Source organism: Hydra viridissima, unplaced genomic scaffold, assembly GCF_058129835.1.
Source record: "Hydra viridissima isolate aposymbiotic clone 2 unplaced genomic scaffold, HvirCarnegie_v1 scaffold_8, whole genome shotgun sequence".
NCBI lineage: Eukaryota > Metazoa > Cnidaria > Hydrozoa > Anthoathecata > Hydridae > Hydra > Hydra viridissima.
Window position 1 is genome coordinate 12,359,686 of NW_028324307.1, and position 23,628 is coordinate 12,383,313.

The window sequence follows — 23,628 nt, forward strand, 5'->3', positions numbered from 1 at the left end:
TCAACGACTTTTTATCTATTAATATGGATTGTTTGATAACCATTTACATGTGTAACTGAGTTTTCATTAAACCAAGTTTCTGTGATCATATAGATATCAGGTTAAAAGGATGCAATATCTAATAGAAACAAGTCAAATTTATTGTTTAATGATGTAGCATTAGACAATTTTTATTTATATCTATACTATGTTTTTCGGAACGAACAGTTTTCTTTCAAAATCGACATTTGTTTTGTTGGTTTGAGGATTTGGCCAGTGTCCAAATTCATCATATCGTATATCAATTGGGGTGTTGGTACCTGAACTTTGCGACCTCGTGTTTCAGTTAAATCTGAATTAGATGATATTTTTTTTTATCGGTCGGCCAATAGGTCTGTCAACTCGTTTACTTTTCATTATTAAAGTGTTAGCAATTTGACTGCAAAATTGAAGGAGGTTAAGTTGGATACGCTGAGAAATATTTAACTAGTTAGTATGTCTTCTATACAGCAAGCAAGCATTTATCTTACATATATCCATGCAATGAACAAGTACACGTAAGTACCAGCTTTTTGTTTTCATGGGTATTCGATATAAGCTAATAAGCATGTCAGCCAAGTCAACACTACCCATTCCAGAATCGTATTCTTTTACAACTTCAGGGCAAGGTACTTGAATATATTTCATATTTTTTTGATCCCATCGTTTGACATTACCAGATGTATTAGCCGAACAATATGTTGAGGTCATATAAACACATTTTTTATCAAACCATCTAAGTAGCAAAAAACCAGATTTTGCATCTACTTTATAAGAAAAGGATCCCTGACCTTGTTTTTTTAAATCTTTCTCGGAAAGCAGTGGGCACTTTGCTATTCAATTTGTACGAATAGTTGCGGTTGTCAGTATGCCTATTTCTTTAAGTTTGAGACTAAGAGAAAGAGTACAGAACCAATTATCAAAACACAACTTAAAGTTTAAATTTTTAGGTATTTGTTCAGCTAATCTCAAAACAACATTTTCTGCAGAACAATTTTCTCTTCAACCGCTTTTGGCGTCACAATACAAAAAAAAGTCATAAATGATTCCACTTGAGCCCGATCGAACAAACATTTTAAAACCCCATTTATGAGGCTTTTTTGGATTATATTAGGGAATGTCACTATGTTTTGTTTTTCCAGGTATAATTTGTTCATCAATAGAATGTACTGGTTCCGGCTCTATTTTGAGACAATTATCCCGTACCATTTCTAACATGGATCTAATTTTGAAAAGTTTATCATTCTTAGTACCTGCTTCATCTTTTTGGAATTGTCAGCTACATGAAGATATTTTCTTAAGGCTTTATACCTATTAATTGGCATTATGTCAGCAATTGTATAAATTCTTATTTCATTCATCCAATACAAAAGATAGTTTGGTAGCTTTAAAATAACCATTAACATTTGCATTCCCATAAACTGTTCCATTTTATTAACACATGTGATTATTGGCTTACCGGAAAGTTGGGTATTATAAAGATTTGTTTCTGTGCATTCCCTTTTCAAATTGCATTTGAATTTCAGGATGTTCTTCTTGTAATTTTGACATTCTTTGCACAAATATTCGCGCACATTTGGTGTACAGATTACGTCCTGTTGCTGCCAGATAAGATAGCATTTCTGAATCGCATTAAGAAGCAAAGCCCAATTGCCTTGATGATTTTTCGAAGAATGTCTACAATATCCATGTATTATACCCAGAGAGCTGCAGCTCTAGAAGATGTCATTTTGGTCTCAGCTTGCTTTCCAAGACATTTAGCCACTTTCTTTAGAATGTCAGTCTGGCAGACTTCATTTGTTGTCATTGACCCAGCCATAAGCTTCTCATATAGTCCAGAAACTTCCCCTTCATATGATATCCACAACGAATTTGCAGCTCTGATGTTAGTTTTAAGTGTAGCTAATTGATCGAAATCCATCACATTATTTACCATAACAAGTGGTAGAGGAATATTAAATGCATGGGACAAGAGCATAGCATTCAGTGCAACATTGACAATAAAATGACCTCGAACTGCACGAGCAATTACTTTTCCAGACAACACGTGGACTACTGCATTCGGTGCATATATCAACTCAAGAGCTTCTTGTAGCCCAGATGAAGCTATCAAGTGTTTCATGCATCCAAGAAAACTCATTTCGGTGTGAAAGCCGTCTAAAGGCAACACAATGTTTTTTAAATCACTTTCTGGACGTTCCGCTGTAATTATCATCAAAGCTTTCCCCCAGAGTGGCTTGTCAAATTCAATAATTGGTAATAAATCATGGCGTCTTGCATGTTCATTAATAAATTTCAGAGTAGAGTATATGCATGTGGTGTCACTTGGTTTCATGTCTATCAATGACAGAAACATAATTGATGAATTTCCTGGGTTAACGTCTTGATGAATAAGCTGTGAATGAGCCGCATTTTTCTGAAATTTAAGTACTTCTTGATAAGAGCAACAAAATCCATGATGATGCAGAGAGTCAATTAGAAATCACAAAGAGAAATGGTGATAAAGCTGGACGCCTAGTCCAAACTGGATTGGTGGTAACAGAATCCGCGGTCTTGTGGCTTGCATTAAAGCTTGTACTATGGAAGCAATCTTCACATTAATTTTTTTTCCAACAGAAAGTAATTCAAGTAATGATCTGAGTGTTTCTGTAAGAAGCAAATGCCCATTTCTTCTAATTCTATCTCATCACATGATGGATAATTTTAATAAGAAATCTGCACTGCCTTTTTGTCCTCTTTCAATATTTTAGCAGCAGCCTGCACAAGCCTACGCTTCCCATCCTCAGTGTCATCTATCTTTTGATTGATACATTAATCCTGAAGCACAGGCCTTGCTGCTGTTCTAAAAGTCACCACATTTGGTCTTCCACTAATCTCAGTTAAAATTATTCTGTTACCAAAATGTTCCTCCAGCTTTACTTTCATATAGGGATACCGGTATGGTTCTTGTGTGGAACCAATTAATTTCAGATTGTTCTTCATGAGGTCAATAAGATCATTCATTGTGATCTGCTCATTATCATTTTCCTCTAAGTAGCTTGCAACTTCTATGAAGGATACATTCTTTCTTCTTCTTTTGTCGACCAAACTTAAGTTTCTTTTTCGGGGTGTCTTCAATTTTCTGTTGAGCAGCTGGTATTTGCTTCTTTGTACAAAAGTTGACCCTACAAGCTTGATGGTAAACAGCATCAGCAGCATAAAGGTCATGAACATGGATAATTCGTCTGTGCACTAAATCACCCCATGTATCACTACGCTCTTGACAAGTTGTCAGAACTGTTTCTTTGAATTCGATAGTCTTTACTTGCAGCACATTATACTTTTTAACTTTTTTATCACAGATCCCTAGAAAGACTGGTTGTCCACAAAACAGACACTGCGTTTTAAAGTCAAAAAATACATACATACATAAATACATGTATGTATGTATGTATGTATGTATGTATGTATGTATGTATGTATGTATGTATGTATGTATGTATGTATGTATGTATGTATGTATGTATGTATGTATGTATGTATGTATGTATGTATGTATGTATGTATGTATATATGTATGTATGTATGTATGTATGTATGTAGGAATGTGTATAATGTTGTTTGTATGTATGTATGTATGTATGTATGTATGTATGTATGTATGTATGTATGTATGTATGTATGTATGTATGTATGTATGTATGTATGTATGTATGTATGTATGTATGTATGTATGTATGAAGTATGTATGTATGAAAGTATGTATGTATGTATGAATGTATGTATGTATGCATGTATGTATGTATATTTATGTTTATATTTTTAATTATATTTATATTTATGTTAGTGTGCTTTCAAGCCTTTTTTGTGCTGCGAAACATTTTTTGATCCATTTATTTAAATATAAATATAATTACTCATTTTTGAAATAGTTTCTTTCTGTACGGTTATTTAAAAAAGAATTGTCAAAAGTCACCTAAATAATATCCTTACCATACAACAGTTGAATTTCTAAGCTGGCTGAAGGTTTTTTACAAATCTAAGAGTCAATGTTTTGAGGTACTTCTTTTTCACATGTAATAATTTAACTGAATAAGACAGCCTCTACAACATTTTTTTTTTTTTTTGAGTGGTGAAGTATTTATTATAATTTTTTTTACTATTTCTTCTGTTTGAATAGATCTGACAATTATATTTTGCTTACCAAATAATAGATATTTAGCAAGATGCTTGTGCCAAGATTCTTTAAAGTTCTTTAAAATATTTTGATATAATTCATTGCTAGATAATATATCTTCTATATAGTGTCCATGATCTGTATGTACAAAATACCAACAATTTTCTAGTGAAGTGATACCAAGTTGACCTTGTATTTGAAAAGAATGGGGATGATTTAATTTTAATTTTACTTCCCCATTATTTTCACATTCAAGCTGCTTGAGGTTGGATTTCTTGGTACACTGTCACGAATTGAATAAGGGCATTTTATTTCCACAACACAAGCATTCTTTAAATAAATCAGAAGAAGCTGATATGTATGGATGCTCTTTATCTATTATTGTTCTACTCTCAAATAGCTTAACCTTTTTATGGATCATGTTTTTTAAAGCTGATATAACAGCCACTTTTGTATGGGACACTATACCAATTCCATGACGTGTTGAAAATGTGTCTATTTTCTCTTCACTTAATAGTGATTCAATAAGTTTTAAAGAACATTTATTTGGATTTTGTTTTAGAGGTTCCATTTTGTTATAAATCTTGCTAAATTTTGAAGCAGTTATTCTACCTGCTTTTTGTATAAACCGATCATTTGACTTTGATTGGTCTTTTGTATCCTGTTTTATATTTTTTTATTTCAAGATCATTTAGTTAATGTGTTTGTGAAATTACTAATGTTTTCTGATTGAGATACATTGTTTTTGATTTCAAATTTTTGTGCTTTTTCTTTTACACACATGTGCACCAGGCTTATCAGAATCTTTTTCGATTGCAACCCATTTATGATATGCTATATTATTTGTCCTTTGTGATGGTGTGACTCTGGATTTGATAAAGCATATTTTTGAAACTTTACTGATTTCATTTCATTCAACAATTCTCTTTTACCCATTCACATTTAAAATATTTATAAGCCTTTCTTTTTTTATACTCAGATTGAAGTCTATTTATGAGGTCTGATGATGCGTTATTTTTAGTAAGTAATTGATCAATCTCATTGAAATATTCTGTTGGCCAATATTTCAAAGCCATCCCTTTATGTTCAGGTAACCAACCTTTTTTTAAAGTAAAAGGGTTGGGTAAAAAGTAACTAGCTATATTCAGTTTTTCTATATATTCTGTCATTTGAAGGTGATTTTGAAGTTCAGATTCTTTACTGACTAGAATCTTTTCTTTATTTGCAAAACCCTAAACAATATAATTTTACAAAAGAGTAAGATTTAAATCAAACAGTATCAGAAATTACCATATAGTAATCTATATACACACACATACACACACACACAGATATATATATATATATATATATATATATATATATATATATATATATATATATATATATATATATATATATATATATATATATATATATATATATATATATATATATATATATACAGTAGTGGCCAAAAGTCTTGGAACAACATATTTTATGTTACAAGTAAAATAAATAAAAAAATAAATAAGTTCTAAGTATTTTTTTAAACAACATTCTCTTTAAAAATATACCTCAAACCTTCAAAATTCTTTTGGTCATTAAATGTTTTGTTCCAAGACTTTTGGCCACCACTGTATATATATATATATATATATATATATATATATATATATATATATATATATATATATATATATATATATATATATATATATATATATATATATATATATATATATATATATATATATATATATATATATATATATATATATTTGTGTGTGTGTGTGTGTGTTTGTGTGTGTGTGTATATTTATATCAACTGATATTTTACCTGTATACCAATGCTTCAAAGTCACCATCATTGCAAATATTTCTCATGAAAATAAGTTTTTTAAAAGATATCACGCTCCGCATTTGAAATTCAGCTAAAGTCATACAATTTTTTGTCTCAAAAGATAACTATATATTTCGCTTTTATCACCTCAAATAAATATAAGGTTTTTTTACATTTTCACTTCCATTTCTGCCCGCGCATAAATTTTATATCGGAACTCTGAAAATGTGTATTTTCTTGTCATGTGGCCTGATCAATTTCTTCACTATTCCAGTTTTCCACAGTCCGTGTTTAGCATTTGCGTCATGTATTTATGCAAAGTTATCTAATGCAGTCTGGTTTGTGCCATTTCATTTTGTGTGTTTATGATATTCTCTACGTTTTTTAATGAATTCTTCTCGCCATCTTCCAATAATGATTTAGAACACTCTCAATATACGTACTACGTGTATTTAAATTACACTATTAAATCTTCCTTAAATGCTTTGAAGTTAATTGTTCTACCATATAACATATGACTCGCTGTTGATGTGGTGTCTCCAGGCATTTCGTATGTAAATATAAAAGGGCAATTATTAATAACGGCTTCAACTTCGGTTAATATGGTCAGAATTTCTTCGTATGTAAGGGGGGCATTTGCTATTACATGGCGGAGGCAACGTTTGGTCGAAGCAACAAGTCTCTCGAAGAATCCTTTCCACCATAGCGCAGGAGCAGCCTTGAAAAGCCATGATATACCACGAGATGAGATAATATTTTGTGTAAGTTTAGATAGATATTGTGAGCCGTTATCAGAAATGATTTTGGTCGGCGCGCCTCGTTTCGCTATAAATCGTTGTGAACTACGTAAAGTGGTGGCCAAAAGTCTTGGAACAAAACATTTAACGACCAAAAAAATTTATTTTTGATCTAAAGTATAAATTTTGAAGGTTTGAGGTATATTTTTAAAGAGAATGTTGTTTAAAAAAATACTTAGAACTTATTTATTTTTTTATTTATTTTACTTAAAATATTTACTGTAACATAAAATATGTTAATCCAAGACTTTTGGCCTCCACTGTACACAGGATTTAGCTGAAAAATCTGGAACAAGATCTAAAAACAAAGAACGTGTAGAACAGCAAGTATAAAAGAAAATCCAAATTTTATATAAACTACTGCCCTCATTTATTCTTAACGCATAGTGGGTCTGAGTTGTCAACACCTGTAAATTTAAATGCGTGATCATCATTAAGTCTGTTTAAAGGCAAGAGGGGGGGGGGGGCTTCAGGGTAAGAGTAAGGTAGTACTTCGAAACGCTCGGACAAATGGAATCTTCGAATAAGCCTTTTAATATAATTTCTCGCTTTCGGTACCTAAAACACACTGCGTAGTTGGTTTAATGTTTCTTCGACTCTATTGTGAATGACTAACGAGTGATGATAGTAAATAGCTAAGTCAGTAAATTCTGAATTACGCGGTAAGAAGATGTTTAATATTTGACGTGATCGGCACATTTTCTAGTCGTCTTTAGCATCGTATAATACTATCAACATTGTGTAAACTTAGAACACGTTTAAGTAGTTTATGATTTTTTGCATTTGTCAAGGTTTTTATGTATATTGAATCCAAATTTTCAAAATGGCTTCAATATCTGTCGAATCTATAGTAGATAACTTTAAATTTTCTTTTGCCTTTTTCTTCCTTAAGTTCTTCATGAACTTCATTACTAAAGCTGTAGTACATAATAGACATAAATAGTTATGAAACTTTTTGATGTCAATAATATTTAAATCAATAGATGTCATTTTTAATTACATTAAATATTCGTCTAACAAATTCATGGTTTGACTTGCTAAATGAAGCTTCTGCCAATCTTTAGGATTATGTAAAAATGAAGGTTTATTAAACCAAAGCTTGTAATTGTGTAAATTTGCCAGAGTTCTACCTTATGATACAATATCTGGGTATAATAAAAAGAGACAACAGAGTATAATAAAAAGAGACAACAGTGGTATGCATTAAGAATGGCATCACGAAACCCATGCAATGAAATGTCTAGGACTGGACTGTTACAATTATTAATAAACCACCTTAAAATAATGATACTTGAGAGAAACGGAAATCATTAATAATAGCTTGCCACACAATTAATAAATTATTTTCAAGCTTAGTGTCCCATCCTATTTTGTTCAAACATAGTTCCTGCAAAAAGATTTTACATTGCACTATTACTGGATTTATTATACGGAGCGGATCAAAGATACTAGCTGTGAATCGTAATATCTTCCGCTTTGCTGGGGTGGTCTTGGTGTCGGTTAACTTTGAAAAACCAATAGTTATAATATAACTTTCTTTGTTCCAGTTTAAACCTAATAGTTTGATGGTGCTGAGAAGCTCAAAGTTTTGTTCATGTATTAAATTCTCTAATTCTTTACAGTTCGATTCAAATTTTGGTAGATTGAAACCTGCATCTTGGAGACGACATTTGGCCTTTTGATAAAACGCGCTGTGTTTATAGAATCAGCTCCTGTTATGAGATCATCTACTTGTAATGAGTTGTAAATCTGTTTTCAATGACGATCCTGTGTACAGACTTTCGTTTCATAGTGGACCCTCGGCTGAACTACTTGCATCAAGAATTATTCTTATCTTGTTTGTAATTTTATCCTCTCCCAAAACAGGTCGATGTGGTAAGTGGTGTACCTGGCCTAGATCTTTAGCGTTTTTGATAACTGGCTCAAAAACCTTGCAAAAATTTATCTTTTAAATGGTCATTGAATGATTGGAGAAGTGGCTCATCTTTTCTTAGGGGGCATCCATAAAGTACGTACGCAGGTATGGGGGGAGGGGGGTTACCAAAAAACGTACAAATGCGTACAAGGGGAGGGGGGTTTCAAGACAGCGAGTACGTACGCGGTTTGACTATCTTTCTTTGGAGATGTTTTTAAAACTTGATCTGTACAAAAAGCAAAGAACTTTTCGAATGTGAAAAATCTTTTTTTATATATACGGAACTTGGTTTTTATCTTTTCAATTAAAACGTTACAACAAGTTAATTTTTTATTATTTTAAATTAATATTTTATTATTAACTTTTTTATTAACAATGTACTACTTCAAATTATTATTAAAGTTTAAATGTATTTTTTCTTATTAGAAAAAACAATTATTTTTAAAAACAACAGTTTTAATGCTAATAGAAACCAACACCTTTCATTGCGAAATGTGACTGCAATTAATTTGGGTCAGGTTATTTTTTTTACGTTCTTCGCTTTAACGACACTGAATCTTATGATTAAATCGTTTATTTCCAAATAAACAAAAACTTTTATCTCTCCATTCAAATAACTGAATACGTTGCAACAAAAAAAACTGCTTATTTCCAAGATGTCGAACGAATTTGTTGGGAACGAGAAAAAGTATCTTCAGCTCCTTGAGTTATATAAGAAAGCATATTCAACACTTGAAAAACAAAAGCAGTATCAGCACGCACAGGAATTGTGGAAAATAGTAAAATATGATTAGTCTTTGTATGAAAAAAAAGTAAACGAATTAAAAGTGAAAGCAACAAAGTCAAAAGGATCAATCATGTCATTCTGGGGAAATGCTTTATCACCGCCTAGCAAAAAGAAAAAAGATACCCATCCAGTGCCGTCTTCGTCAAATAAAATACAAAGTTTTCCGAACGCAACTACGACAGAACCTGAAAGGATTGAACTTAGTAAGCCATTTTTTGTGATAATTTACAAACTTTTTCTCTCGTGATTTTCTATATATTGAATTCAACCGAATTGGTAATTAAACTACCTTGTACGACTATATTGCAATCGCATAGTTTTATTCATTATAATTGGACAACTTGACCAATTTCTCTACATCCAATCTCTATAACTGTCAAGAATTCATAATAGTTTATTTTTGGGTATTTCCTAATTTAGATTTAACATCAAACGAGAAGGAAAGAGCAAATCCGGCGCAAGTTAAAAGTCGGAAGAAAATCTCAGATCTTGAATCACAGCTTTCATCCTTGATAATCTTACGCGATTTTGGTTTGTCTACCGTAACGAGGAAACAATTAGACAATGTGAAAGAAAACATGAGAAGAGAAAAAACAAACTTGGACAGGTAAATGTTAAGCGATATATCGAATAGAGCTTAGAAGTATAGAAAGACGTCTTGGCCATAAAAACCAAACTTTTAAGCAGGCAGCAACTTTCAAAATTTTGTTTTTCAAATTGTCAATAAGAATTTCTAATTGAGGATTTACAAAGTTCGCAGAATCCAGGTAACCTTAAGTATAGAAGGTTTTATAACGGAATCAAAGATTTGTGTAATATTTTGTTTTCAGATTAATTCGTGAATCGGCACGACAAAGAAAATGCAGACAAAAACTTAAAGAGGGCATCGAAACAGTTTGTCAAAAGAACCCTAAAGTATCAAGTGCTTTGAAACAGTTTATGCAAAACCATCCTGGACGACCACGGCTCGAAATTGATCAACCAGAACTTTTATCAACAATCATAAAAGTTGTTCAAAGTTCATCAGCAGCAGACGAGCGTCGAAGAACAGAATGTCTTCGCAGTGTCTCCACTTTGGATGATCTTCAGAAAGAGCTGACAAAAATAGGCTTCAATTTGAGTAGAAGTGGTTTGTACCTTCGTCTTTTACCACGACGTAAAAACACTTCTGAAGGAAAAAAGCATGCAAAAACAGTTCCTGTGAAGCTTCTACGTCCAGAAAATTCACTGCGAAAAAGAAATGATGATAGAATGTTTGCCAAATCTTTTATTGATGACATGTTTGAAGTTTGCAAATGTCCAATGATGATAAAGCCAAGGTACCGTTGGGTCTTACTGCTGCAAGCCTTCAAGCGCCGTTGCTGATGCATATGGAATACAAGGTCAAACTTATGGATCATGACTTTGTCGTTGGCCCACAGCACAAGTTAATCCCATCGGTGTATGGCATATGCGAAGTTAACAATAATGGAAATGTATCCTTCAATGGAGACACTTTCATACGCATAAGAAGTGGGAAACACGATACATCGAATGCTTTTACACATGCTTTTGATGTTAGGGAGCTTTATGAAACCAAGTTGGTTAGACGTAAACCAATTATGTTAATGGAGACTGATGGAGCTCAAGATGAGGCACCACGCTTCCCTAAAACGTTAGCAACTGCTATTGATCTCTTCCGCTTGCTGGATTTAGATGTCTTGCTTCATGGTGTGAATGCAGCTGGGCTTTCAGCCTTCAACCCCATTGAAAGAAGAATGGCACCTCTTTCTCGTGATTTGGCTGGAATAGTTCTTCCCCATGATTATTTTGGCAATCACCTTGATTCTTCTGGGAAGACAATCAACCAAGAACTGGAGGTAGAAAATTTTCAAAAAGCGGCTGACGTTTTATCCCAAGTTTTGGAGAAAACCGTCATCGACGGTTACCATGTTAATTGCCGGGCAGTACCAGTTGGAAAAGCATATAAATCGCCGAATCCTGATCCTGTTTGGGTAGAGAAACATTGCCAGCAATCGCGATATTGTCTACAAATTGTGAAATGCCAGGACAAGTTATGTTGTTCATCGTTTGAAACAAATTGGTTGAATACCATCCCCCAATGTTTCATTCCATTTCCGGCCATCTACGAGTACTGCGAGAATGGTTACAAGGCGATGGAACCATCTCGATATTGTGGAAATATAAATAGCTAAATTTAAAATACTCGCAACACGAATCTTTTCTAAATCATTTTTCTTTCCTTTCGTTAATAACTGCCCATTTTTTAGTTAAGTACAGAAAAATCCGTAACTAAAATTGTTGATCTTTTTTATATTTAATGTTTTGAAAACTTTTTTTTTTTTGGGTGGGTGGGTGGGGAGGTCATACTTTTTTAATAAATAACGCGTACGTACGCAGAGGGGGAGGGGGTGGTTAAAAGCGTACAAGTGCGTACAAGGGGGGAGGGGGTGTCCAAAAGCATTAGTTTTACTGCGTACGTAATTTATGGACGTCCCCTTAAATAAACTTAATTTTGATTAATTCAGCACCTTTTACTAAATTGTGGCTATAACCGTCAATGGCGCCAGCAGACTCTAGACACTAAGTAATGGGACGATGGCGGCTATAATAGCAAAAATTTAAAAACCTAAATGACAGGTTTAATCACCCAAATTAGCAATTTTTTGTGAGCAAAAAAGAATTTTTAGAAGTTTTACACGAAACGTTGGTTTATAATCAAACAAAAACAAATAAATGACAAAAAAATTATTATGATTTTGTAAATATTACACATTATTTTCGATATGCCATGTTTCAAAACATGTTGCAGGACTTTGATATGCATTCTTTCCAGCAATATGATGTTTCCTTCCTTATTCCCTATTTATACATTGTGTACAATGCTGAAAATATGTTTTTCGCTTATAACTTTCAGAACGGGATGTTTTCTCAGGAAAATGCTGTGTTCCATTATAGTTCATTTCATTGGTTTGGATTCCTGCACCTTTAAATTGAACCAAAGACCTTCTATCCTGTTTATAATTTATACCAGTTAGAGATTGTATGATTGCTTCCCTGTATTCTATAAACTTTATTTGAGAGCCTGTCTTTTCTTTAAAAATGTATTAAGAATTCCACATTGCTATATTCAGTAGATAAAAGATTACCTTTTTATACCATCTAATTGTTTTTCGTGGGCAGGAATAGTTAGACATCATCTGATCGGCTCTGTCAACACCTGAAATATTCTGATTATAATTCGTTATTTCAATTAGTTATCCCTTTTCATATTTAAATAAAGGTCATCATTTGCTCATGGGTTACTGTTGTAATAATTACCCATGAATAAATGATGGCCTTTATTTAAATATGACTGCAACAATTGCACCTCAAGACTTTCAATAGTTGTCATGTTTTCTTCGTTTTCTCAATAGCCTTTGTATATTTCTATGTTCAAAACATAACCGTATTTTGCCTTTTTGCCTTTCATATACGTGCGAAAAAAAAACCTTCCTAGATATAATAACAAAGACTCGTCTAATGATAGTGCTACATTGGGTGCATATGCATACGCAAACTTTCGAATAAGCAAATCAAGAAATATTTTTATTTTCTTTAAGGATCGTTTGAATTTTATTCTTTTAAACAAAAGTATCGCAAAATTTGCTCAAACCTCCTTCCCGACATTTGTGAAGGAAATGCTGGGTGATAATGTTATGCATCAATTGAAAAGAGTTTTTTAATGCTAGGAGTATTAGCTGGGATTGAAGCAAGCACAAACCTAAAAACTTTCATATCAATCGAATCAGTCTTTTTGAAATTCGCGATCCTACTATGCGTTGCATGTGGGTGTGTTTGATTGCAAAGTTTAATGCCGTAATAATTCGTAGATGTTATAATCATTTCCAATACTTGGTCATCCCATATCTTTTCAAAAACCTGAATTGGAGAAACATTTTCGTTTATATTCAAAAGAATCCCAGCGGCATGTGCATCAAAGGAAAAGTTTCTTTTAGGTGTTGCATTATCTCATCATGTTCTGGTTCTTCAGGTGCTTCATATTCCTCATCTGTAGTTGACTCATTATCTTCACTACCCGAACTGTTATTTTCAGCACTGTTAGCATCGGATTCAGATTTACTGTTACTTGTCCCACTACTCGTTTCCTCAAAAAGCTTCAGCAGCCAAGCCTGCTCTTTATCCCAACTGGCCATTTTCTATAAATATTTAATAAAAAATTTTATTCTATATTAATATTTATTTATATTTCAATTAGAAAATCATAAAAAAAACTAAAAGTAAACAGTATAAAAATAAATACTCCTAATGTATCAAAAAATGCTAAACTTTATTTTTTTTTTTTTGTTTTTATTTAAAGCGTAAAATCAATAATAAACAAATGCTTACCAGTAAAAACAATAAATATATGTAAATGTATCAATAACACAACACAACTCATGAGAAATAACGAACGTCCTTCTCCCTTCGCAACCACGTGCGTACTGAAGCTGCAAGTCTTGTTACAGGTGGAAAACAAAGTTCAACCAAAAAAATTGTTTCCAAAACGTTACGCTAGGCTTGTATGCCGGTAAATGCACATTTGTGCCGCTTAGCTGCAGTGTCCAAAGACGACCGTTTCGCTTTAGATGGCATGCCACATTGTGAACTGTGCTTTGACGGCTATAGACGCAAGTGTCCGTCAAGGGGTTAAAAATTAAGTTATTAATTTTTTATGACGCAAGGAAGTAGGACGGAATTTGTCGTTTCTGAAAAAGGAGAATATCTTTAAAGAATAAAAATAAAAGATCTTTAAGCATAATATATTCAGTAATGTTTAATCTAGCACACTTCGATAATTGTCATTACCACTTGTACAATGAGAAAACGTTACAATAAGAAAATTTGACGTTTTTTTATAAACTTCCGGCGTCACTAATGACATGAATAAAAGTAACCAACGTCAAAATGACACCTTTGACAGAATCAGGTTGTGATGAAATAACTAATGTTGAGAAGTTAATAAAGACGTAATAACTATGCAAAATGAGCCAGATTTTGTCGCAAATAAATTATCTGAATTGAGCAAACTTTATTATAAGGCAAATATCTTTTAAGATAACTTGTTGACCTATGAAACTGGCCTACGAAGTTCTAAGTTTTTAAATTTTTTGCAGCTGTTTCAAGTAAAACAAAAACCATTTTCTAGTTAACAAGTTTCACATGAAAATATGTTAAACCTTATGTCTTGCTGCTCATGTTTATTTTTTTTATTTTTGGTTTTTACTTGAAGATGAATTTAATGTTTCATTTTATCTTTTCCAGTTTTTCACGGTTATAATGGATCATGATAATGCCAACCTAGCTGAACCTAGAACACCACTTATATGGGGTGATAGCGCACACACCAAAGTACCCTGTGATGCAAATTTTGAAATCTTTTTAATTTGTCCGCGTAAAATAATTTAATTTGAATATTCAAACAGAGTGAAATTTTGACTTCATAGTGCGCCAATAAAAACACCTGTAGAATGAGAACCACTCTATATAATTTTGTAAAAATTAGTGCAAATGTAGCCTATAGCCATACCAAACTCTGGATAAAGTTTTAGTCGGATTGGTTCACAGGTTAAGGAGTTATGGGAGTTTTAGTTTAAATTCTGTTACTTTTTTGCTACTTATACATCAAAACGTTACCGATTACTGTGATATTCGGACACTATTTTCAAAATAATGATTACATGAGTATTCTGCTATGTAATACCAACATTTTTCGTTAGAATTGTTTAATTGTTACATATACCGTTTTCATTTTATAGACTAAAATAATGATTTGCTATTTAAAGCGTGGTTTGATTTGGCTTATTCATAGCGTGAAAATTTCAGCATTTCTTAAGGTATAAACTGCTGCCAAAATGCAAAAAAATCCTTAAAAAAAGTGAAAAACCTGGTCAAGGGAACCTATCAGTTGGTAAAACAAAAACAAACAAAAAATGCATCTCTGTTAACAAACTTTTATTGACTCTTGGAACCTTCTTAAATACATTTACTTTCAAAATTTAGTGAAAAAATAACTATTTAAACCCTATTTTTTACATTATATTTTACCATAAAATACTCTACAATATTATTTTTTACATAATATTACCATTAAATAGCATCTGATTACAATTTATGACATACATTACCGGCAATTAATTTGAGACCAGCGGTTAAAAACGGTATTTACATTTCAAAAAAAAATATATCTGATTATCATATTTGCACTTCTTTATTTTAGGATCAAAAATAAATAGAGCACAATAAATAAGTGGATAGAATAGGATATGGGCATTTTTGCACCCAAAAATTTGCATATGTACAAAAGTATACAAAAGTGTAAGTGCTGAGTTCTTCCAGCATAAAAGACAATAGAAGTATTATTTTTAACTGTTACTTAATTTTGATTAATGACTTGTAATTGATATTGAAAATATAATTTTTCTCATTGGTAGCTTCCTGTAGATACTTTATGTAGATCCAATATAGTATGTAATGACTTGCAAATAAATATACAAATATTGCATTATTTGAACAGTTTATTTTTTTTTAGTTTCTATTTTGTCGTACTAAAATGGCTCCAGTTCGAGAATTAAGCTTTGAACAAAGAGTTCGTATTGTTTTACTTGATGAAGAAGGTGTTTCAGAAAGAAAAATTGCCGAAAGAATGAAAATATCAAAGACTGGAGTTCACAATACAATCAAGCGTTTCAAGGAAACTGGTCAATATTGTGACTTACCACGACCTGGACAGCCTAGAAAGATAGATGAACATGGTGATCTTCGTATTACGAGATTATCTATGTCAAACAGAAAATTAACAGCTCCACAAATAATGAGAGAATACAGTGAAACTGCTAAAAAACTTGTTTGTGTCCGGACAATTAGAAACCGTTTGATGAAAGCTGGACTTAGAGGGCGTGTAGCTGCCAAAAAACCGTTGCTAAGGAAAGCAAACAAGGTGAAACGACTACAATGGGCTCGCAAACATGCCAACTGGACAATAAGTCAATGGAAAACAGTAGTATGGAGCGATGAGTCCAAGTTTGAATTATTTGGCAACAAGAGAAGAATATTTGTACACCGGCACCAGAATGAACGTTACATTCCGCAGTGCATTGTGCCTACTGTTAAGCATGGAGGAGGTTCAATAATGGTATGGGGTTGTTTTGCAGGTCACAAAATAGGAGATTTGGTCAGAGTTCGTGGAATTATGAAAAAGGAGCAATACAGAGAAATTTTGGAGAATCATGCCATTCCATCTGCTCATCGAATGGTGGCTCGACGTCAGCCTGTTTTTATGCAAGATAATGACCCAAAGCACAAATCTAAACTTTGTACAAATTATCTGAATCAACTAGCACAAGAAAAAACCCTTACTTTAATGGACTGGCCTGCGCAGTCACCAGACCTCAATCCCATTGAGCTTCTTTGGGATGAAATAGACCGATATGTGAAGAAATTCCATGTAAAATCTGAGGAACATTTATGGGAGTTACTGCAAAAGGCTTGGAAAGCTGTAACCATGGAAACTTTAAACAAATTAATCTTTCGTATGCCAAGAATATGTGAAGCAGTAATGAAGAAACGTGGTGGTTATTTTGATGAACGCAAAGTTTGAAACTTGTGCAAAATAATAAGGACTTTATAATTTAGCTTTTTAATGTTTGTTAAGTTTTCTATTTGTTTAGAAATATTTGTGAAGAAAACTAAATAAAGTATATTTTATGAACTAATTTGTAGTTTCTTCATTCACTGAGATCGAAAAAAAAACAAAAACGAAAATATAACTGATAGATTTAATTGATTTTTAATAGAATTACTGTTTTCTCATCACTGGTCTCAAATTAATTGCCGGTAGTGTATTTTTTGATATTCTCCACAAAAAAGTTATAAATAAATAGCTCAATAAAAACTCGTTAATTACAAATACTCTACAATATTATTTTTAATATCAAATTTTAAAATATTTAAGTAAACAGCATTTCAGGATTAAGCAGATTAAAATGTTTTTTTTAAACCGTAAGCTATGATTTTCTGCTCCTTATCTCTAATAACTCAAATTATGCTCGCAGTTCTTTAATTATGCTTATTGTTTAGATCAGTTATGCAGCACAACAATCTTTATTTGTACTCTGGATGATTATACGTTGACCAATGTTGATAAAAATCTTAATGAGCAGTTTCCATAATTTATTCACTATAGGGCCCCATAGGGGGATCCTTTAAACTGATGAAATCCTTAATGTGGTAAATGGAGTATGAATTTCAGGTGTTACCAGTTATCATTAAGCAACGTTCTTTCAGCGAAGTCCGGCTCTAGAATGAATCCAAAGCAAACCTTGACAACTAAATTAAATTATTGAATGCTGCAGTTAAGTAAAAGGTTTTGGAAACCATATTTGTATCAGCAATTTGCTGCAACACATCCACATTTTTAACCCTTTCACCACAATGATGATTGGCTTTTCAATGTTATTGCCGAACAGCTTTTCATTAGCAAAACACCTGCCAGATTGCTGAAAAGACTCGAGGCTAGATTTGATTAAATCCAGTGTTTGCAGATTCAGCAAGACACTTGAACTTGATGTCACACCATGTGCAAGGGTACATACTTGAATGGGTTTGAAAACCATAAATTATGTTTGCAACTTTCATATCACAAGCCAAGATTAGTTAAAATCCATTTGCATTAATCAGTGACCAGATTTGTTTATTACTGAAGTGAGTCTTTGCTAGTCCTTTGAGTGAGAGGCGGCTTTTACGGCGGTGAGCTTGGTTTCATCCCTTAACGCAGTATCAACTATGCTAAGACAAAACTTGAGAAAAGCTTTGCCACTATCAATTCCGAGTTTAACAAAATAGCCACCAGAAATTTAGCGAGATTGAATAACACTTCTCACAAGATTTGATAAATCATTGCAGCGAGCAGTAATCCAAATTGTGCCAGAATCTCCGTTACCGTCGGTGATTTTTAAGTCACTCCAAAAGCTCAATCTCTTCTTCTCCTCCTCCTCCTTCTTCTTCTCTTCCTCTTAGTTAATCTCATATCCACTTTTGAGCTTTTTTTAGCTTTTTTTGTTTACGGTTACTCGTTCATCATTTATTTATATAAAAATAAGTCTCTGTAAACGACTCCGTTGTTGTTTGTAAGTTTTCTCCATTTTGCTTAATCATTAATTTATATGAAAAATTGAATAAGTGTAGAACTTTTTTTTCGTTGTTGTTTGCAATTTTTCTCCCTCCTCACACAATGTATAATTGCCGATTTATGTTTTATACTCAATACAAGGACCTTTTTAGTTGGTTTGCTTTTGTAAATGATGAGGAGATTATGTTTAGATTGTAAAAAACGAGGCATACTATCTTTTTTTTGTTTGACTGGTTTTGGCAACTCCTTTTTATTGGCGCGTATCGTTCCAACTATTACTGTTTTTTAGCAAACAATTTAGATACCAGAAGTACACTTATAAAAAGGTTGTCAGTTTTGACGCATCATCCTTTTATTATCTAGGGCTCCATAAGTTTCATAAAAACGAATTCCCCAAGAGGGGTTGACTTTTCTCTGACCTCGTCTTTTCCTTTTATTATAGATTTGATTTTCACATCCGCTGCTAACCAAAATTTTATCTTAAACTTATCGGGTTGTAAGGCATATATTGCGTAAACCTACACCTTGCTTTTGTTGGAAATAACTGTTCATCAATCGTTATATTTTCGGCAGGTTTATAACAGTTTTGGCTGTCAATAAATTCATTCCGTATCATAGATTTTGGGGCGAATTTTTCAATAGCCAACCTCTGGGTTCTTTTATTCTTACTGTCAAACCGTATGAACCGCAAATTTTCCGTAAAATTATTCCTGCTTATGACAGAAGTAAAGAAATCCAGTCACCATTTTTTACTCCACAAATAAGAGAGTTTCAAATTTTTGGTTTCATACTCACCACAAGCATAAAAAAATGCCAATAAAGCCCAGTAAATTTGATTTGGTTATTGTTCAAGGTTGTCCTAAAACTCTTGAGGCTTCCTCTTCCGTACACGATCGAATGTGCTTTATCATAGTGTGAGGGCGGTGGATATTATTTATTTTTATATTTTAATGATGTGATTATTAAATGTGACTGTGCTAGTTGGTTCTATGTAAGTGTAATGGTGACGCAAATATAGAGAGTGATAGAATGTGAGGTAGGACTGTCAGTGTGTAACGCAGATATGGTAAAAGCGCGATAGGAGCATCAGACTTTTTAATAAAAATTGTTTACTCGAATAAAGCAATAATAAAAATATTTATAATGATAATATTGTCTTACTTAAAATGAAAGCAAAAGTAAAAATACTTAGGACTGATTTTTCTTCTCCCACTTATTTTTCTTAATCAATATTCTCAATTATTTCTCATCAATATATATATTCTCTTAATATTAACTCATACAAATAACAATACATTAATAATTATAACAACGCAAATTGAAAGTTACTCAAATACATTTCCTTACCAAATCTTTCTCATAAGTTCCTCTTTAAATTGTTCATAAATTCTTTTCATTAAATTCTCTTTAAATCTTCAAAAATCCTTTTCTCATAAAATCCTCTTTTAAAATCTCTTAAAATTCTTTTAAATTCTTTTCTCATATAATCTCTTAAAATCTCTTAAAACTTTCTTCCTCTTAAAATTCTTTTTTTATAATCTTTCATAACTCTTTCTTAATACTTCTTCAAAAACTCTCTTTAAAACATTTCATCAAAATTTTTCGAAAACATCTCTCTAATGACAGGTCTCAAGAAAATCTACTAAAAAAAATCTCCCCCGAAAGAAAACGTAAAAATCTAAAAGATTTTCTCAACCGTTCCTTTTCTATCTGTCCGCAGGTGTTATTTTGAATTCTCGTCCAGATAATAGATTTCTTTTTTTTCAAGTTTGTTCAGTACTTTAGTTTCAACTTCTGAGTCGCAAAGTGCTATTACCAGTGCATATACACTGGTAATAAACCGGCAAAAATTGCTATTACCAGTGCACCAATCATATCACCTTATTTTAGCAATGTGACACGCGCGTATTTTAACTGAAATTAAATAAATTTCCATGGCAAAATCATTTGTAAATACTTATTTTTTAAAAATGGCCGCAAATTTAAAGTTAGGAGATACTTTCCCTGATTTTCAAAGTTGTATAAATGCAGTCAATAAGTTCGCTTTAATGAATTATCATCTTAAGGATAGATAGTAAAGAAACAAAAAAGAAAATAACAAGAAATAACAAAAAATTATTTTTCTTAGGTTATTGAAGTAACATGGTTGTTGGAAGCAAAGCAAGGCAATTAGACTTCTACTGTAATTAACTTGACTGATTTTTTTGTTCTTTTATGGATCGATATTTCTGTTCGATTGTTAACACAAGATTAGCATTGCGTGACTAATAATTTCTTTTTTCATTTTTTAAGTTGAAAAACTTAAAAAATGAAAAAAGTGAAAAATAAAATTTCTACATTACATTCCCATTTTCTACGAAGATGGGAAGAACTATCATGAACATTTCAACAGAAAATTTTCCAAGAAACTTACTAATAAAGGTTTAATGAGCATAACCCTTAGCGTAAGCCTTTGAGAAAAGGTTAACAACTTAGATGAATAGAATGAAAGCTTTAAAAGTATATAAAAATCCCCAATTTTTTCAAATTTTAAGGTTCCACAATTGATTTCAAACCTATCCGTTCTACAACAATCTTTATACTTCTTTCTATAGATTAATCATATATTAAAAAGCAATTAATCTATAAGAAGAATGTCTATTTAAAACTGTTTCCTCACCGAAAGGACATCATCAGATTTTTAAATTGTGTCCTTAGTATGAGAGTATCTACATGGACTTAAAATATTCAATAACTTATTTCCTCAAACCAGTAAATTTTTGCATTTCCTTAGATCTTCTTAATATTTATTATTACTTCTCAGATCTTCTTGCTATTATTTAATTAAAAAAGAAAAAATTTTTAATCAAAATATTTTTTAATTGACTAATATACTTTCTAAAGTTGACCAAAATCGATATTTACACTTTTGAAATCAGACTTAAGTTAGAAATCTTATATAGAATTTAGAAATAAGAATGTCACGATAATTAACCAACTAAATCGACTTTTAGTCTATTGGTAGGAAATCCTTAATTGATTGACTACTCAATTTTTTCAAAGTTAACTACTCTCAATTATTTTACAAAAGTCACTTAGTTAAAGTTTTGATTATAAGTGACTTTTAGTTGATTTAATTAAACTCAATTACAACACTAGTTAATATTGCAAATAAAAACAGCAACATATAATTGATCAGAATTTTTTAATGGAATCAAAAACTCTTTTATTATACAATATAACCAGAATAAAAATTTCACAAAAAAATTTTTTAAAATATAAATAACAGTCTCCTTTTAAACATAAAAGATTTTCTAAACTATCAAGTTTTTCATGTTTTTATTAAACCATCGGCTGGTGCTTGAATTAGTTTCTTTTTTTACATGTCATCAATTTCAACGTTTTTTTTTGAACTTACAGTTGATAATGCTTTTACTTTTTTAGGGACTTTCAAACGCAACATATCACATTCTAGATGATTTAACAGACTTTAACATGTCTCTAGTAATTGGAATAACTGGATCATTTAGTTGCTTTGATGATGTGTGATCGCTTACAATTATTATGAAAATCTTCAATTAAATTTTTCAGGGTTAGAGTTAACAATATGCAAGTACCAAATTAAACTTTTAATATTAAATGACAGCTTTAAAAGTCTATCAAACCAAGCATTTATTCCACACTGATATGTTTGGTGCATAAATTTTATAATAAGCTTAACTTCCACGAGAAACTCAAGGAAATATTGCTACAACTTTTCAGCAATGCAATCACACACATTGAACACACAATGACAAATCCACAGAATGTAACTTTAATGCAGCTAATTCTTTAGACCAATACTGTACATACCTATTACGTTTAATAAATTGTTGAATTGTAGATTCATTAAATTTAAACTTGAAAAGAGTTTAACTCCTATAACAATAACTTTAATATAAAAACATTCCAGACTTAATGGTGCATTAGGACTTCGTTTTGCTTTGTTTAAATCCTTTGGCAATTTTTAAATATGAAAACATCTTGATTTATCAAATCAAAAGAATAATTAGATTCAATATACTTAAAACCATGAAGGTTTAAGTTTTTAAAACCTCTTTTATAACTGTAAAACAAACCATTAAAGATTTTAGCAAAATATCTACCTTTATCTTTATTGTCCTAAATTTATTTAAATAATCACATATGAAGTTTGATAATTGCATAACTACTTAGTGTCCTTGCTCTAATTCCACTGACTTAAAAAAAAACTTTCTGACATAACTTGCAACATGCAGAAAAATGATCACCATAAATTACTTGGATCCAGTTAAAGTCAAACTCTTGCAATTTAGGATATTTTATTTTTCTCTAAGATATCTTAAAAATATAAATAAACAGTTGAATTTTTGAAAACTTAATGAAGAAATTTAAAAAATTATGTACAATGTAATTATTACTCTTATAGAGACCAAACTTAACGCACAACATTAATTTTGCATTCATGTAAAAAGAACAACAACAGAAACGGAACGGAATAGTCACGTGTTAAAAAAATCCGTGTGATAAAATTATCGCAATATGATTGGCGCACTGGTAATAGCAAAATTCGATGGCTTATTGTCAGTGCATCTGCACTGGTAATAGATTTTACGTTCTGAGTCATGGTATTCTTTAAAACAAGTTTTACTAGTTTTCTTTTTATTAGTCTTTATATCAGAGTGGCTACAGAACTTTCTAGAACTTTACTAATTAAAATCATATCATTGTTTTTCAAGTCGTGTTTGCGAAACAGTTTTAATCATTTATGGTGTGACTTATTCATTTTTCATGTTATAAGACATGTGTGTCCACCTGGTGTTTCTTTTGGTTGACTCACTCTTTTCCTCGTTCGAATGTAGCGTGTCTGAGTCGGGTAAAACTTAAAGATAATGTTTAGAATTTTCTTCATCTTCCTTCCTCACATAGCTCCATTCTTCGAAAAAAATCGTCCCTTGATTTTTGAC

General features: G+C 31.6%; 1 protein-coding gene and 1 pseudogene across 1 annotated transcript; both read left to right on the plus strand.

Moving 5' to 3' along the window:
* The first annotated feature begins 9,337 nt into the window (after positions 1 to 9,337).
* Positions 9,338 to 10,957, plus strand: LOC149885166 (uncharacterized; annotated as a pseudogene).
* A 124-nt stretch (positions 10,958 to 11,081) lies between these two features.
* Positions 11,082 to 11,690, plus strand: LOC149885167 (uncharacterized). Its single transcript, XM_090094642.1, has one exon. The coding sequence runs from the start codon at positions 11,097 to 11,099 to the stop codon at positions 11,688 to 11,690; it is 594 nt and encodes a 197-aa protein (XP_089950768.1). The 5' UTR covers positions 11,082 to 11,096.
* Positions 11,691 to 23,628: the final 11,938 nt, after the last annotated feature.